This window comes from Pieris brassicae, chromosome 13 (genome assembly GCF_905147105.1).
Source record: "Pieris brassicae chromosome 13, ilPieBrab1.1, whole genome shotgun sequence".
Classification (NCBI taxonomy): Eukaryota; Metazoa; Arthropoda; class Insecta; order Lepidoptera; family Pieridae; genus Pieris; species Pieris brassicae.
The window spans coordinates 2,140,149-2,156,915 of record NC_059677.1 but is presented as its reverse complement, the minus strand read 5'-3'; the positions used below and the strand labels follow the sequence as shown (position 1 = coordinate 2,156,915).

The 16,767-nt window shown below is 33.2% G+C and overlaps 4 protein-coding genes across 6 annotated transcripts in view; 2 read left to right on the top strand and 2 right to left on the bottom strand.

The window, feature by feature from the left end:
• Positions 1-4,975, bottom strand: part of LOC123717696 (probable ubiquitin carboxyl-terminal hydrolase FAF-X) — a 55,114-nt gene extending 50,139 nt beyond the window's left edge. Inside the window, exons 1-9 of one of the 2 annotated variants that reach the window (XM_045673835.1) lie at positions 4,896-4,975; positions 4,694-4,800; positions 4,112-4,182; positions 3,809-3,938; positions 3,119-3,338; positions 2,611-2,763; positions 1,735-1,915; positions 1,402-1,560; positions 911-1,064 (exon numbers count right to left, since the gene is read on the bottom strand). In XM_045673835.1, the coding sequence (XP_045529791.1) occupies positions 911-1,064; positions 1,402-1,560; positions 1,735-1,915; positions 2,611-2,763; positions 3,119-3,338; positions 3,809-3,938; positions 4,112-4,153 (1,039 nt within the window). In that variant the 5' untranslated portion in view covers positions 4,154-4,182; positions 4,694-4,800; positions 4,896-4,975. Of the gene's footprint in view, positions 1-910; positions 1,065-1,401; positions 1,561-1,734; positions 1,916-2,610; positions 2,764-3,118; positions 3,339-3,808; positions 3,939-4,111; positions 4,183-4,693; positions 4,811-4,895 lie in introns of those variants that run through there. The other variant, XM_045673836.1, reaches the window with a different exon arrangement.
• Positions 4,976-5,021: 46 nt separating this feature from the next.
• LOC123717697 (tRNA-uridine aminocarboxypropyltransferase 1) lies at positions 5,022-6,638 on the top strand. The gene is made up of 2 exons (XM_045673837.1): positions 5,022-5,804; positions 5,881-6,638. Exons 1-2 carry the CDS (start codon positions 5,610-5,612, stop codon positions 6,610-6,612), a joined length of 927 nt encoding a protein of 308 aa, XP_045529793.1. The 5' UTR covers positions 5,022-5,609; the 3' UTR covers positions 6,613-6,638.
• Positions 6,639-7,854: 1,216 nt separating this feature from the next.
• LOC123717698 (F-box-like/WD repeat-containing protein TBL1XR1) lies at positions 7,855-10,208 on the bottom strand. The gene is given in 8 exon segments (XM_045673839.1): positions 7,855-8,004; positions 8,007-8,040; positions 8,398-8,550; positions 8,767-8,887; positions 9,310-9,509; positions 9,586-9,728; positions 9,802-9,951; positions 10,032-10,208. Coding segments are annotated over 8 exon segments (873 nt in total). The 5' UTR covers positions 10,090-10,208; the 3' UTR covers positions 7,855-7,990.
• Positions 10,209-12,151: 1,943 nt separating this feature from the next.
• Positions 12,152-15,149, top strand: LOC123717650 (methionine-R-sulfoxide reductase B1). 2 transcript variants are annotated; one of them, XM_045673738.1, is made up of 4 exons: positions 12,152-12,409; positions 12,520-12,624; positions 12,690-12,851; positions 14,618-15,149. In XM_045673738.1, the coding sequence occupies exons 1-4, from the start codon at positions 12,322-12,324 to the stop codon at positions 14,797-14,799; spliced, it is 537 nt and encodes a 178-aa protein (XP_045529694.1). In that variant the 5' UTR covers positions 12,152-12,321; the 3' UTR covers positions 14,800-15,149. The 2 variants fall into 2 exon arrangements, with proteins under 2 accessions (XP_045529694.1, XP_045529695.1); XM_045673739.1 differs by having other exon boundaries at positions 12,153-12,409; positions 14,654-15,149.
• Positions 15,150-16,767: the final 1,618 nt, after the last annotated feature.

The window sequence follows — 16,767 nt, the reverse complement described above, 5'->3', positions numbered from 1 at the left end:
TGGTGAAGTGTTTCAGACATTTAATTAGTGAAGTGGTTTGGCAGGTAATTGGTAGTGTTTTAGCATGTAATTGGTGAACTGTTTTTAGCATGTAATTGGTAAAGTGTTTTTATTATGTAATTGGTAAAGTGTTTTAGCATGTAATTGGTGAAGGGTTTTTGGCATGTAATTGGTGAAGTATTTTTAGCATGTAATTGGTAAAGTGTTTTTATTATGTAATTGGTAAAGTGTTTTAGCATGTAATTGGTGAAGGGTTTTTGGCATGTAATTGGTAAAGTGTTTTAGCATGTAATTGGTGAAGTGTTTTTGGCATGTAATTGGTGAAGTGTTTTTGGCATGTAATTGGTGAAGTGTTTTTAGCATGTAATTGGTAAAGTGTTTCAGACATTTAATTAGTGAAAGGGTTTGGCAGGTAATTGGTAAAGTGTTTCAGACATTTAATTAGTGAAGGGGTTTGGCAGGTAATTGGTAGTGTTTTAGCATGTAATTGGTGAACTGTTTTTAGCATGTAATTGGTAAAGTGTTTTTATCATGTAATTGGTGAAGTGTTTTTGGCATGTAATTGGTGAAGTGTTTTTATCATGTAATTGGTAAAGTGTTTTAGCATGTAATTGGTGAAGTGTTTTTGGCATGTAATTGGTGAAGTGTTTTTGGCATGTAATTGGTGAAGTGTTTTTAGCATGTAATTGGTAAAGTGTTTTTATCATGTAATTGGTAAAGTGTTTTAACATGTAATTGGTAAAGTATTTTTATCATGTAATTGGTAAAGTGTTTTTATCATGTAATTGGTAAAGTGTTTTTATCATGTAATTGGTAAAGTGTTTTAGCATATAATTGGTCAAGTGTCTTTAGCTTGTTTGTATTTGGTGTTTGTATTTGTTGTGTTTGTTGTTGATTTATATGTACTTACATTTAAGTAGGCTGTGATAGTTCGGTGTCCTTACAGAAACATATTTGCATGCCTTTATCAAACACGATACTGTATCAGTCTTGTTCTCGCTCCCTCGCGCTTCGCGTTTCAACTCGTCATCAGTCAGACTTTCTAGAAGGGTCGGGATACATTCCTGAAAAAAAATGAAAAGAAATGCGTCAATAATCCTGCAAGTTATTAACTCTTTAATTCTTATGTTCACTTTTATATTATTTGCAACGAAATGTTAATAAATAAATAAATATAATAGTTGTCAAGTCAACCAAAATTCTATGTCTTTTTGACCTCTTTTTGTATATCTTTGTTTTGTTTTATCTAACAGGCAAGTAGGTTGGAGTACAACCTGGGTTCGATTTGAATTAAAACTGGCAGGAAACCAATAGGCCAACACTGCTCTACCACTTGCAGGATTCAAATTTAAAGATTTTACGATTCATGCCTTAAAACCAACTAAAACCTTTGGTACTCACCAGAACCGGCAAAAGATAAACGGTGACCGTGTGAGGCGTCAGTAGGTCGTGGCAAAGTCCAAGCGGCTTCAATAATTGCCATACAGCCGCAACTCTGCTCTCACCCGATGTAGACATCTCTAGAGAAGACGGCTGTTCAGAACGAGACGATATTGAACCCTGAAACAAATGTTTGTTAAAAAATTAAAAAAACATCCATACCAACCATATAAACATCTGCACTATGGAATATACTGGTTTTTACTTTAAAATACTATTTTTTTTTAATAACAAAACAAAAAGGCCGGCAGGGGTCATATATAGGGGGTATAATTAGTTACAAAGAAGATATACCTCCATATTGTCAGTAGTGCTGATTATGCTATCAGTGACATCCACTTTCTGATCCTCACTCTCAGTGATCTCATTGATAACTTTCTCTTCGTTCACAGATGTTGTCAATTCTGTCTTTTTGAAACCCATTATGATTTCAAATCGTTCCCTTATTTTAGAAAACCCACCAGTCTGACCAAATCTATAACAATTATGTTAAACTTATCATTATATTTATTTTAAAATCAAATTTCCTTTTAAAAGCATACATGATTGTTAGCGTTAAGCCTAACTACTGTGTGTATTAACATCAAGTAGTATACAGGTATCTGTTAAGTTATATAAGTTGTTCTATTAATTTAATATATATAGTAAAAATTTATTATAACATTACAATAAAGGTAAAGCTTTAGATTTTTGTTTCCTCAAATTATTTAAGTATGTAATTTCTGCGACCTGATATCACAACTGTTTCTAAATAATTATAAACTTCATATTTTTAGTAAGACCGCAGCTAACATATAAAAAACCGTCTCGATCATGTCTTATTTCTGATAAAAATATCATAATTGATCCATTGGCACAGACAAATACACATACACCTCAAACTTACAAAATTTCTTTTATTGAGTAGGGGATTTAAAACAAATATGCATTGGTATAGTCGCAGATTGAACGCATGATCTCAAAATTGAATGTAGCGCATAGCCACTTAAAACTAATATAAATAGTTAATATATCAATATACCCTGCACATCTACTGGAAACTTAAAAGAGTTTATATGATTAAAATATTTAATACCATGTTTCCTTGAGTAAGGCAAACATCCCAAAGAAATCAAAATATCTACGAATCATTAAGGCAATGTTTGAGTAATAACAGAAAAAAATACATACACATTAATAAGATGAACTAGCCATCCTCTGGGTGTCCTGTGATCTTGTGACTTGGCATAAACCTCTGGCTCTTGAGTAGACCCTTGACCGTTAGCCGGTGAAGTAGATGTAGTTAGGCCTTCACATGTTCTTGACGCATTAAATGTGTGAAACCTACAAAAACAATTTAACATAAAGCTTTGCTGAAACAAATAATATAATTTTGTTTTGATTTGAAATGAAATATGAAACCATATTTGATTCATAGACCATTATTTGTTTGCCTGTGCCTTACAACTTAATAAACTATGCAAGGCCCTAGGAATGAAACACTAAACCTTCAGGTTTCATAATGTAAACAGACAAAGTATGTGAGTCATATATTATGTATGTTTTATTTATGATGTTTTTATCTGCCCTTGACTTTGCAGAACAATTTAAGATATGATTAAGAAAATATAATAAATGTGATGCAATATGCAATGACCTAATGACTAATAACATGCATTTATCCCCTATAATCACTTACTTATTGTTAGGATTTAATGCCATAGAAAGAAGATTCAAGAATCTGGGATCATCAAGTTTCATGGCACATAATTTAACAAGTTTCTCGCAGTTTGAACGAACACACTGTTGTATATTAATCTTCCATGATGATACTGCATCATCAGTAAGAATCTTTGTAAATGATAATGTGAGTGCATCATTGTAGAAACGCTGACAGCCTGGGTTATTGACATCTTCACCTAAAATGTATGAATATTATTTAAATTCTATGTAAATAATTATTTTTATTATCTTATAAGGATATGTGTAAAGAAAGAAAAAGAAATCTTGTTGCTATTATTTTAAGGGACTATTAAAATTCTTTAATTGGTTTCAATAATCAATTGTTTGTTCTCAAAGAATCTAACAAAAGAAATACAATACAGTATTAAGCTGGGACATAGAACAGTCATATTTCTGGTCATCAAGTCATATCCGCAGATCCTGCGGATTCATCACCAGCAACAGCTTCCACATGTTTCTGTATGTGTTTCCTGATATTATTCTTTTGTAATATAGTCAAGAGTTAAGAGAACACACACTTGATCATGACTTCTATGCCCGATAAACCTCTAGTTTCACTTTCTAGCTTAGAGTTAAACAATGTCCTAAAATTACATTGGTAATTAAATTTATAAGTGCTTCTCAACTAACAGTCTTGGATACAAACCTTTGGCTGCAAGCTCTGTGGCAGCAATAAGTAAACTCTCTAACTCCTGTTCAGGCAGCACAGGCACAACCCAACGAGGGCTTGAAATTTTTTCTTCTAAGATTCTCAATTTTCCCAGAGGAAATGAGATCTACGAGAAATAATATTATAATTTACTAATTTTGAAAATTATTGAACACAAAACTTGAATTTGTAATGTATTAAGTAATACAAATTAAATAATTTAAGTTTAAAGATGACTTAAGATTTAAATTACTTATTATTATTATTATTTTAAACTAGAAGTAATATTAAGATAGTTACCTCCCCAGGCACAGGCTCTTGTTCCTTCATTGATATTGTCATTATTACAACATTACATTAATCATTTCTCTCTGCAAATATATTTATAAAATAATAAGGCGTAAGACAATAAAAATACGTTTCTTGCTACGAAAAACTTCAATTAATTTCAAATTAAAAACTAATTTTATAGACAAATTTGAAATTAAAGAAAATATTTGCTATTATAACAATATGTAACGAATTTACATTATAATAGCTGTTAAAATTTATAAAATTAAGTATTCATTGGTGTGTCTAACATGCATTTGCGACAGGAAAAATATATAATCGATACTGCCACACCGATAGAGATTTTTTTATTCTATTACGGTCTAGTTACTATCAATAACTTCTAAACATATGGACCCATATAACTACAAAATATTAGGCGAAATTATCGCTTTTTTCTACTGAAAATTAATATTATCCGATCAGCCGGCGCGACAAAATGGCGTCATCGACTAATTTATTTACATTTTATAACGATTTTAAAATGAATTTATTGAAATACTCGGATAGAAATGAAATAACATACAATATAAAAGAATAATATTAATTTACCTTCACTTTATATTTTTATCACCGCACTGAAATCAAAAAACCACAAATTCATTCACTACCTACACTATTTGACGTAATAACGAAAATAGATAAAACCCACAGGAACCCTAGAACAAGAAGCAAATTTCTTTGAAACATACAGATAATATACAAAATATTTTCCTTATCTTGACATCCATGAAAACATTAATAAAAAACTGACATTATTAATAACTACCGACGACTTTCACGGTCAAGTGTGTATTGTAGATGTAGGCTTAATAATGACTTAATCCAAACTATACTCGTACAATGGTCAGTAGTCGATATTTTTTCAATTTTTATTTTAAATAATAATGAGTCCGAAAACGCAACATAAATATCATTAAAATCAGAATGCTTTTTTTGAATTGACAAATATACAACTATGAACCACAACGCTTGGTTCTTGACTGGATAACATTTTGAAGAGTGGAATCGCTATCATCGAATTTTTAAAAAATTCAATTTTCAAGGGAAATTTCAAAAACACGCCAATTTTTACAGTTTTTTTAGTATTGTATATCACATTCCTGATTTTGAAATTAAAGTAGAGTACGAGCAGATCGTAAAAATAGGATCCGTGTGGTTAACCTCACTAATTGTATATTCGTTTAATATGACCGTCGCCCATGTCACCGCATGATCCGCTTGGTGAGGGCATCCTAGAGGATTTCTGGGGGGAAATCAGATTAGCCTAAGGGTACGTCCCCGAGACTATCTGGCAACACTGATTCGTGCATCATTACGTACTGTGAACTCATTCACAGAAATATGGAAACAATAAACAATATTTATTAATTATTCAAAGAATATATCATCTACTTTTATTTACTATTTTATTAATAAATTTTAAAATTAGTGTACGATTTACCTACCAAGCCAATTTTGTGACAAAATGAATCCAAAAAGTCCTGAAGCAAGGAAGCAGGAAGAAAATCCATTCGGTGGATTGAAAATAAGTGACTCCGATGTTTTGCTTAGTTTAAAAAGTCGGAATCCATGTCCACGTTGTTATAAATCCCGGATGTATTTTTGTTACACTTGTTACGTGCCGGTTTCCACTCTAGAGGGTAGAATTCCATTTTGTAATGTAAGATATGTATTACTCATTTTAGTCATGTGGCATTGTGCTCTTACAAACATTTTATTTTTAAAATATGTTTTAGCTACCTATCAAAGTTGATATAATAAAACACAAGCGTGAAATTGATGGAAAGAGCACATCTGCACATGCAGCAGTTTTAGCCCCTAAACATGTAAACATTTTTACATACCCCAATATACCACAATATGATGAAGATGAAAGAGTGGTTCTCCTTTATCCTGGGACTGATGCTTGCACAGTACCTGAGTTGTTTACTGGTAAACATGAAAAGCAGTCATATTCAGACCACCTGTTAGCAGAGTTGCCCCATGGCTATAATGTTGGTACATTAATGAAGAAAATATTTAATAACAATCAGGTACATAGAATTTGCCACAGTGAGAATTTACCTATTGATAGACTTGTGTTGATTGACAGTACTTGGAATCAAAGCAAAGGAATATTTGCTGATAGCAGACTACAATGCATACCAAAAGTTGTTTTACAGAATAGAGTTTCACACTTTTGGCGCCATCAAAAAGGTAGTCCACGTTGGTATCTGTCAACAATTGAAGCTTTGCATCAATTTTTGTTAGAACTACACATTTGTGCATGGGGTTGTGATAAGAACTATGTATCTGAACTAACACAGGAGTATTCAGTTCATAAAGACGAAAACCACTCGCAGTGTAAGCCATACAATGGTCAATATGATGAGTTATTATACTTTTTTAAATTCATGTATGAAAAACTACATAGACTTTATGACCATGAAAATTTACTGGCTTACAAAAGACCAATGGAAGTAAAATGATTAAATAAATAATAAATTTAAATGTGTGTGATTCCTTTTTTACGCTAAGGGTTCTAGAAGTTGCATTAACAAAAAATAGGCCTTTTATCAAAAACTTATATATTAATTTCATGTCATTTTCTATTGCCAATTACAAAGGCTGATTTATATTTCAAAGTATAGGAAACATATTAAAATTTGATATTGCTCAGACAAAAGTTCAATATTTTATTTTAATACATTCTTGTAAGACAATAACAAATTCAAGTTAATAAAATAACCAGTTTAAGAATTTCTTTGATTGGCACCTTGTCTATATTACCCAATGGCTAAATAAGTATTTTGATTAGCCAAACTTTTTATCAATGCTACACTATGTAATCTATGCATTTTCTAAGTTGTTTATTGGTTAGCTACATATTTATACAAGTTGCCAAGCTCAAAGAAGCTGTATAATACACATATTGTATTTTTCTCAATGTCTCTTTCAGATATAAATTTCACAAATATAATTCCTTTAACAAAAGTAGATCTATAGTGTATCATTCATTTAATAACTACTTAATTATTTTTAATTATTGTGTTATCTCCAATAATGTGAAAACCAGAAGCTATGGTAGTATAAAATCCTTAACCAATAACCTCATACTATAGCTTGCGTAAATCTAAAACAAATACACTTCCATCACTAGCACTTGCACCAACCTTAGTGCCTCTTGAATTCCAACAAACCTCAAAAATACCCCCAGTTCCCTTGTATGAGTGAACTAGAGATCCTGTTTGTGTGGACCAAATATGGACACATTTATCAAATGATCCACTTGCCAAGAACTTTCCATCTGGAGAAAAGGCAACACTGTATACAGGTTCTGTATGCTTAGTGAGTGTGTGCACACATGCACCTTTCTCCACATCCCAAAGACGCACAGTGGAATCGAAAGAGGCACTTGCTAATATTAAGTTCATGTTGGGGTTCTGAGTCCCTGGTCCAGTAGGTGACCACTTTATAGTGTATATTTCCTTAGAATGAGCTTGCAAGTCATGAACACAGGTATCTTGCTTCATAGACCAAATCTTTAATGTCATATCATCAGAACAAGATGCTAGAAGTTGTCCTTGGGGATCCCATTTGATAGCGTTAACTTCATTCTGTAAAATATGCCAGATAAGGTTATATCAGCAAATATTATTTCTTATGTTGAAGAACATATTAACAACCGATTATTTAAAATATTAATATTGAAAAATAATACTTACTGTGTGACCTAAGAAACTCTTTATTGGCTTATCAACATTCAGTTTACACACTTGGATGCTCTGATCCGTTGAACAGGATGCAAATGAGGTATTAGTTTGCCAATCTACATCTAGCGCTGGTGCTTTATGGAAGCAGAACTGTTCAGTGCATTGGCCAGAGGCTGCATCCCAAATAATAGTTGTTTTGTCAACCTGAAATTTAAAAAGTTGTAATTATCTGATGATGATAATGCAATAGCTATTAGAGACGATAGATACAATTTAATACCTTTAATATGAAATTTAACATATGATTTATAAAAATTAAAAATAATTATTGATAAAAAAATCATGTTAAGCTAAAAAAACAAAAATTCTTCTGTTATTGTTTCTAGCTAAAATAACAAAAAGAAATTCATTGAAATAAGTATTATAATTCTTGTGACAATTTCTAACATACATGAAGCAGTTAGATTTATCAAAACAAACCAGTAAAAGATACAATATTTGTCTTTAAAATATTATTTACGCATAAAATATTTAATCATATTTATTATAACAAAAGCTTACCCCTGCACTCAATATATAATTGCCTCTTTTATTCCATTTTAAAGCAAATATTGGTCCTTTATGTTGACCTAATGTTGAGGCAAGTTTCCCATCGGTTGTCCAGATACGGGCATAGCCATCATAAGAACCAGTGGCTAATAGATTACCATCACACTAAAAGAAAAATATAAAATTAAGACCTGAATATTTGGATACTATTGATATAATTCGGTATCATCATTCTTTATATAAAGATTTAACATTTAATTATGTACATTGAAATTGAAGTTGCTGGAATCATTTAAGATTTAAATATTTTTTTTATCTTATATCATAATAATTAATTATTTTATATATCAAAATGGAAACAGTATAGTAAATTATACAAACATTCCAATCAAGTGATGTGACATCCTTATTACTTGGTACTTCTGCTCCACCTCTTTGAATACAGTGCCTTAATATTAGTTGATTTGGAATACTTGTTGGATTATCAGACATATCCCAAATTCTGAAAATATGTAACAATTTAGTCTATATTTCCTGGGATAAAAGAAATTCTTACATTAATCTCATAATATATCTTAACCATGATATAGTCAGGGATGATAAATATTTATTATAGTACAGTAGAATACACAGGCTTGTGGGTCAAGCAGTAAGACACAAGCTTACGAACACCAATAGTATATTTGTGAAACAGTCATTTCATTTGATTGTTCAGTTTTGACCACAACTACAAACAAAGAAAATCAATGACAAATTCTATATCTTATAATTTTTTGTACCATCTAACTTCATAAATATATGTTTTTAATATATATGACACTAGTGTTAATCAACTACCACATTTAAATGTAATAAATAATAATTTGGTTGTAATCCTTTTTTTATGTTCAACTTAAATTACAACAAGAAATTTATATAAGTAACCTGGCTGTGCTGTCTCCAGAACCACTTGCTAATAAATCTGTGCTAGGATTCCAAGCACAAATAAACACCTCAGACTCATGACCTCTTAGTACTGTGGCTTTACTAGGTGGTATTTCAATGGATTGATCAGTCTCCATGCTTTCAGGGGCACTAGGGGTTTCAGCACCACCCGTTGTAGTTGGAGCTGTGCAGGTAGGAACCTAGAAGTATCAATTTAATAATGAATGGATATATTAACAATTGGAAGCTATTAACACAAAATTCTGTAATGCAAACCTCAACACCATTCTGTTCACTGCCAGAACCTGTTTCTTTATTAGCTTGTTTCAGAGCATTGTGTGCGTTTTGACGTGCGGCCACAATATCTGGTGTGACAGCATCTATTAAACTGAGACTTTCAGTTAGTCTGGTTTCAGAACCTAAAAATTATTACAGTTACTATAAATTGTATTACTTAATCATATGAACAGTAAGTTATATGTAGTAAGGTACCGTCTTCGCCCAATGTTATCTCCGCTTCGGTATACTGTAAGCCTTTTTGAAGAATATTGAGAAGAGCTGCTGGAGGTACAAGGGCTCCATTTATATTGCTTTGTGAAATGTGCGATTCAATCCCAAAAGTATATGCTGAATGGTGAAAACCTAAACAAATAGATTTATTTAACTATATATTCAAACTTCTGTTGAAGAAATATCAACAACTAACAAGTCTATCATATTACCGGACTCTTGTAAGTATCGGTATACGAGGAAATTCACTTCGTCAATAGAAAAACTCATCTTAGTACATGAGATTTAATCGCTCTGTCCATTAATTTATCTAAATTAAATGTTTAAAACAAATTTAATTTTACAAATAAAAATGCACAGCCACACCAACAACTATCGAGTATCGCTAGCGCTAGCGAACACAGAACACATTTATTTTACTATCAAGTGAGACACTGTGGTGATAGCGCCTCACCTCACCTATAATATTATCTACATCTAATAAACTCTTTTTGGGGAGGAGGTGGGCCTCAGCTGCTACGGTTCCCAGTACGACATGATGTATCGCATGGTAGCATAGGCTCAGGCCTACCCTATCTTTTCTTTTTGGGTAGGGGGTATGAGTAGGTGATGTATTTGATATTTATTTGGATCACAGGAAGATCCGTTTTGCAATCAAAGGGGAGCTTGTGTTGTTGTGAACTATTTCCTAAAGCTTTTATCGTCTTTTTTACCGTTTTCATAACGTTCTGGAATGGTACCCAGATCATGGTAACCTGCTAACATGAAGCCAGTGTGCCGAAATAGAGCCGTGTCGACCTAAATTTCAGATTGTGGCGATGCAATTTAAAAGAAATAAAATCCAGGCCTGTAATGAGTTGGCAAAAGGAGTAATTTTGTTCGGGGGTGTTGACCGTCTCGAGTTGCATGGCATTTCCCTGTCGGCCAATCTTTTTTTTTTAAATGTAATAGCAGGCAAACGGGCAAGAGGCTCACCTGATGTGAAGCGATACCGCCGCCCATGGACACTCACATTGCCAGAAGGCTCGCAAGTGCGTTGCCGGCCTTTCAAGAATTGGTACGCTCTTTTCTTGGAGGACCCTAAGTAGAATTCGTTCGGAAATACTTCACTGGGCAGCTGGTTCCACATAGTGGTGGTGCGCGGCAAAAACTGCCTTAGAAAACGCTCAGTTGTGGAACGACGGACGTCGAGGTGATACGGATGGTATTTTGTATTTTGCCTTGACGTCCGAAAATGAAACTCAGCTGCGGGTATTAGACCGAACAACTCTTCTGAACACTCCCTATGGTAAATGCGGTAGAAGATGCAGAGGGACCCAACATCTCTACGCAACGCCAAAGGATCAAGCCGCACGGAAAGTGATTGGTCGTCGACGATTCGAACCGCTCTTCGTTGAATACGGTCTAGTGGAAGGAGCTGGTACTGGGGAGCTCCCGCCCAGAGGTGAGAACAGTATTTCATGTGGGGACGAATTTGCGCTTTATAGAGTTGCAAGCGGTGGCCCGGAGTGAAGTACCGTCTCGCCTCGCTGAGCACACCAAGCTTTTTGGAGGCTAATTTAGCCTTCCCTTCCAAATGACCGCGAAACTGGACGTTATTCGATATCTCAGCTTTGGGCCTTTTAGTCACTCTTAGACCCAGAGCCGCTCTGCACGATTTGTATGAAAAAAAAAACAAAAGCAGCGGTTTAAAATCTTTTTGTATTAGGAGGCAAGAATACACTACTGACCACCTATAATCATATACATTCGAAAAACATGTAGAGGGGACTATACCTAAGCAAAATCCTTTAGACCCAATCAGCAACGTAAAAAAAAATTATATTCAGGTATTTCTTCGGTAGCTGTATGAGTATAGGAACAAACTTGTGTCTGACAACTAAATCTGGTCCAATTAAACCCCAAAAAATATAAAAGTTTGATTTCCGCTAAAAATGCACCCTTTATCGCTACTCCTCCCTTGGAAGACTCCTTAGGTTTAAGCTTTAACTGTGGTTAAACTGTGTTGTGGCAGAAGCCTACGTTCACACAGTTCAAAGACATCGTTACAGTAGGAACTAGATTGCAAATGTCAAGCAACTGTTACCTCTGAGTTCTGAATAAATTAACAATTAACATTTGATAAAGGAGGGCCTTAGACTAGCGTACACCAAAAAGCTAAACTAAATTGTATGGGAATGACATTATCTCACGCTTGGTCATGACCATTTTCATCAGGCGCCATCGTGACGCATGTCGAAAAACGAAGAATATTTAGAAGCATATTATAACGTAAAATTGACATTGGCACATTGCTATCAGTTGTCACATTCGTCATTATTGGAAATTATGTTTTTTCGATTTGTTAAAAAAAAATAACATTCATCTATAATATTCTATGCATTATTATCCAAACTAAATTATAGTCAAAACTTTAAATTCATATCAGTATTTTACTATCTTGGTTATTACGTAACGTTATGCTAAGATTTTTTGATAGTACTGGAATTTTGTGATGTAGTTATGCGTGTATTACGGCCACTAATGACTATATTTAGAAAAACTGTTCTGTCGAATAAAAGCTATCAGTTGCGACATCCTTTTACCACTGGTATTTACCGTGTTTTTTAACTAGTAACTGTAAATTACATTTAATGTAATATTTTGCCTATGATTAAACGCACCTTCGTCGTCATACTACATTTATAATACGGCTTACAGCGCTTGTTTGGAGAGCCATGGAAGACAAGGAGTCGATAAAAAAAAGATTAACGCCACTCCAATATCATGTCACGCAGGAAGCAGGAACCGAGAGACCTTATACCGGTATTAAATATTTAATAAAAATATAATATTCATAAGCATTTTTCTTTATTTTGATGTTCTTTCAGGTCGTTACAATAAATTTTATGAGGAAGGCCTATATGTGTGTATAGTTTGTAGACAGGAATTATTTACATCAAAATCAAAATATGATTCTGGATGTGGTTGGCCAGCATTCAATGATGTTCTAGCTAAGGAAAAAGTAACATTACGCCAGGATACCAGTGCTGGTATGTTTTGTTTAATCTTATTTACACTAACAAATATTTTTAGAAAGTAGAACAAGCATTATATCATAGTTTTATAGCCAAGATGTATTTAAATTTTTTATTAAATACTTGTGAAACTTTCCTTAATTCACTGCTTTATTCATTTGTGGCTACTACTACATGGCTCATCAATGTGAACATAATTTATTAAATTCCAAGATTCCACCATTTCTTTCATAAGAAAACAAAAATCATTATTAGAAATATGTTATTTTAAATTTGTTGAGTTGTTTCATTGCTTTAGATATGTTGTTTTGTTATGAATGTTACTTAATAGACAATATAATGCAATGTAAGCTTGACTGTTAAGGGGTATCAAATTATAATTATTATACATCAAAGAGTAAACAGTTATATTTAAAGGTTTACTATATTTATAAAACCAGTTTGCATTGTATTTTATCCTTCATGATAGTTGTGACTATTACTTGATAAAAAATTGATTCAATCTCATTATTATGCAACATTCAATCAAGTAGAACAAATATCAATGTCAATTGCTATTTATTGTACCATAAAACTAACAAGGTCTTTTAGCTAGCCAATGCCATTTAAATATAATAATACTCACTCAGTTTGAATTAGATATACATACATTCTCACTGGTTCAATAGATGTTCTCAACTTAAAATTGGAAAAATTTAAAGTTTAATATTCAAATGATTTCCTGTGTTAAATAGTCAAACAGCCTTTAGCAACATTTATTATTTTAATTAGGTGTGACTCAAATTTAGATATTTCAGGTTGTGTAATGCAGCCATAAAAGTGCTCTTACAAGCATTTTTATATAATACTTTTCCATCTCAAAATCAATTTTAGATGTCAGTACATGATTTCACCTTAAGTATTTGACTAGCCTTATTTTAAATACTTTATTACGTATAACTGTAATGTAAATGCATTATGGTAAATACATTAACACATTTAGACAGATATTCTAGATAACATGATGCTTAATGTGAAAAGATTGTTGTTATCATGGATTTATCATTTATTATGACAATTCATTGCCAAGTGTTTTTGTTTTACTAATAATAGGATAACTTAACAACAATATTGGACCGTACTTATTATGAATTTATATATATATAAAGTATTTTTAAGTCTGCAAAGTCTATCAAGTTTCAAAAACAATAAACATTTATATACCCAATCTATTGTATATTATATTTATTAAAATCAGTCAAATTATTATCAATATGGTGTTGGGAAAATGGTGCTAATATGTTTTTATTATTTTTTTCTCTTCCCTATTCCATTTTCCATCTTGATTTATTCCTGTCCTTCACAAAAATGTATGTTTATTATTGTATATTAATATTGCTGTTTATATTTGGCTACATAATTTTGGTGTAAATCTAAACCTTTACTTGACAAATTGGGTTCTTCTATTACTGATATTTAAAATATATTTTGTTTATTAATTGTAACTCAATGACAAGCACAATTTTATTTATTATATTATTGTTCTGTTCCATTGCTTATCACATCTTTTCAATTACATTACCACTAACATGGCATCATATTTGCATCTAACATGGAATGTGCATGACATAATTGCATTGCCAACACTCCTTGATCCACCTTGTCCTGTCCTGCCTTCTCCGGATGGCTGCACCTGGACGTCGACTGCTGCTGCTGCGTCGCCAACCACCACACGAAACGAAAACCATTGGAATCATGGAATCATTATATGTGATATTTTGTGCTTTGGTGAATGAACATAGTTGGGGCGAATATATTACTGGTTTTAACACGACCAGGTATGGTGCGAACTGAGGTGCGATGCTCCAAGTGCTCAGCTCACCTTGGACACGTGTTCAATGACGGGCCGGCACCCACCAAGAAACGTTTTTGTATTAATTCGGCATCTATTGACTTCATACCGGCGGAGGAGAGAAATGATTAGAAATTTCTTGTAGAGAATTGTCTACTCAATGTCATCAAATTGTACTTAACTGTATGTTCACAATACCTATTTACAAATTATTTCTAATATTTATTTATGTAATAAATAAGAGCGGTTACTTATAAGAGCCTTTTGTTCCAATAATAATTGTATAAATGTAATGAGGTTATTTTTAATTATATAATTATATTTAGGCTACAATTTGTTATTTTGCATAATGTAACATTGGTTACCACATTGAAGTCATGATAAATATAATTCTATTATCAAATATTGTTTAGTATCCTTGTAAGATGTGTAATATCTACTGATTATGGCTTGTGACTAACAATAAATATTTTTGTAAATAATTTGCTTTTTACTATATGAATTTTGTTATATGTATTTATAATTTAACTATTTATTGCTATAATTAACGACGAAGTAAGAAGACCGATAACTGTCGGGTTATCGATTTTATCGATCTTGACTTAAGAATTTTGACAATTTAATTAGAAAGGGAGATTTTAATACAAAATGGCGTGTTTCCTTTGGATTGTGATTGGTCAACAATCTATATATACATTGACACGCCAGTAATTTTAAATATTAATTAAAAATACATTCCAATTGTATAAACTAGTGGCTAGCTTGGAGTATTATAGTTTTTTGATCTTAGTTTAGTTGGTTGGGTTGGGTTCGACGCTTAATATAAATTGTAAAACATTCAGCGAAAGAGAAAGAAAAAGAAAAGGTAGTAACGTAGACATTGTTTACCCCTAAATCACAATCACTGTGACACAAAACATGATACGTCCATGATTTTGCGTACGTTCTAACGTCTTTCAACTGTCGTTGGCGTAGTCTCCCCTGGATCCTCTGTAGTTTCCTGATGGCCAATAACTTTTTCAGTTATGCTTTATTTCTAAAGGTTGGCTGTTAATATCTTGAATTGCCGGGTATGTTGTGCTAGCCTTAACAGTTCCTCGGATGATGTGTGTTCCACGTCGGTCCAATCCCGTACGTTCCGCAACCACGACTTTTTCAACCAGCCCGTCCCCCGTCTTTTGTCCATCTTTTTTTTAAAATTAATAACACTACCTGCCATAGTGTCCAGGCACTTTTTTCCAAAATAAAAACAAGATACATTTACGAGCTACGCGTCGCGAAATACGCCCCGGCTGCATCGGTAATATTTTTATTTACAATATTCATGGGCGAGCCGGGGCGCAATTCCTCGCGAGACCCGCTCTTTCGGTTTTGTTTGCCTCCTTAAAATATTTAATAATTATTTCGCAGAACCGTTCCAGGCACGATCTGTGCTTTATTAACATGTCCTGTAGGCCGTCACGGTCTACAGTCATCTGCATTTGTTGCTCCAGGTCGTGCCTGGACGATGCGAATATAGGGCAGTGTAGAAGCACATGTTCCACGGCTTGTTCTTCATTACTGCAGGCACATGTTGGGCTTGTCCTAATGTTAAACCTATGCAGGTAATGTGCAAAGGCTCCGTGCCCTGTAAGAATTTGCGCCATCTGGGGTGTGATACGCTTCTCTTTTATTAACTTATACGCAGTTCTAACATTGCCGATAGCTGTAACAGGTCGTATTCATGATGACATGTCCGAGATATGCATGTATGTATTTTAACATTCTGGATATACTTTCGTGTCGTCCCGATTCGTTGAAGGACATTTTCATCTCTATTTGGATCCAGCTGATGCGAAGCAGGCGGCTTTGATAGTCCGTGCCTCACAGCCGCAAAGTCCTTCTAGCCAGATATAACAGAGCAAGTTGCACCCTCAACTATGTGGCAACATAGTACTTGTTCCGTTTTACTTCAGTTTATGAAAAGAAGATCGGGATTCGAGATTATGATAATTTCTTGGGCGGAATCCCATGTTTCAGTTACCCATGCCCCTGTCACCGAAGTGTGTAAGTAAGTGTAACACAGGCGCCGCAACTGAAATAATTTTTGTTACACTTACA

What these genes read in the sequence shown, in the direction of transcription:
- LOC123717697 (XM_045673837.1), top strand. Translation starts at nt 5,610, where the DNA reads ATGAATCCAAAAAGTCCTGAAGCAAGGAAGCAGGAAGAAAATCCATTC. An exon ending in GTAGAATTCCATTTTGTAAT is followed by an intron (nt 5,805 to 5,880) that starts GTAAGATATGTA and finishes AATATGTTTTAG; the next exon opens with CTACCTATCAAAGTTGATAT.
- LOC123717650 (XM_045673738.1), top strand. Translation starts at nt 12,322, where the DNA reads ATGCGTGTATTACGGCCACTAATGACTATATTTAGAAAAACTGTTCTG. An exon ending in AACCGAGAGACCTTATACCG is followed by an intron (nt 12,625 to 12,689) that starts GTATTAAATATT and finishes ATGTTCTTTCAG; the next exon opens with GTCGTTACAATAAATTTTAT. An exon ending in ACGCCAGGATACCAGTGCTG is followed by an intron (nt 12,852 to 14,617) that starts GTATGTTTTGTT and finishes GAATGAACATAG; the next exon opens with TTGGGGCGAATATATTACTG.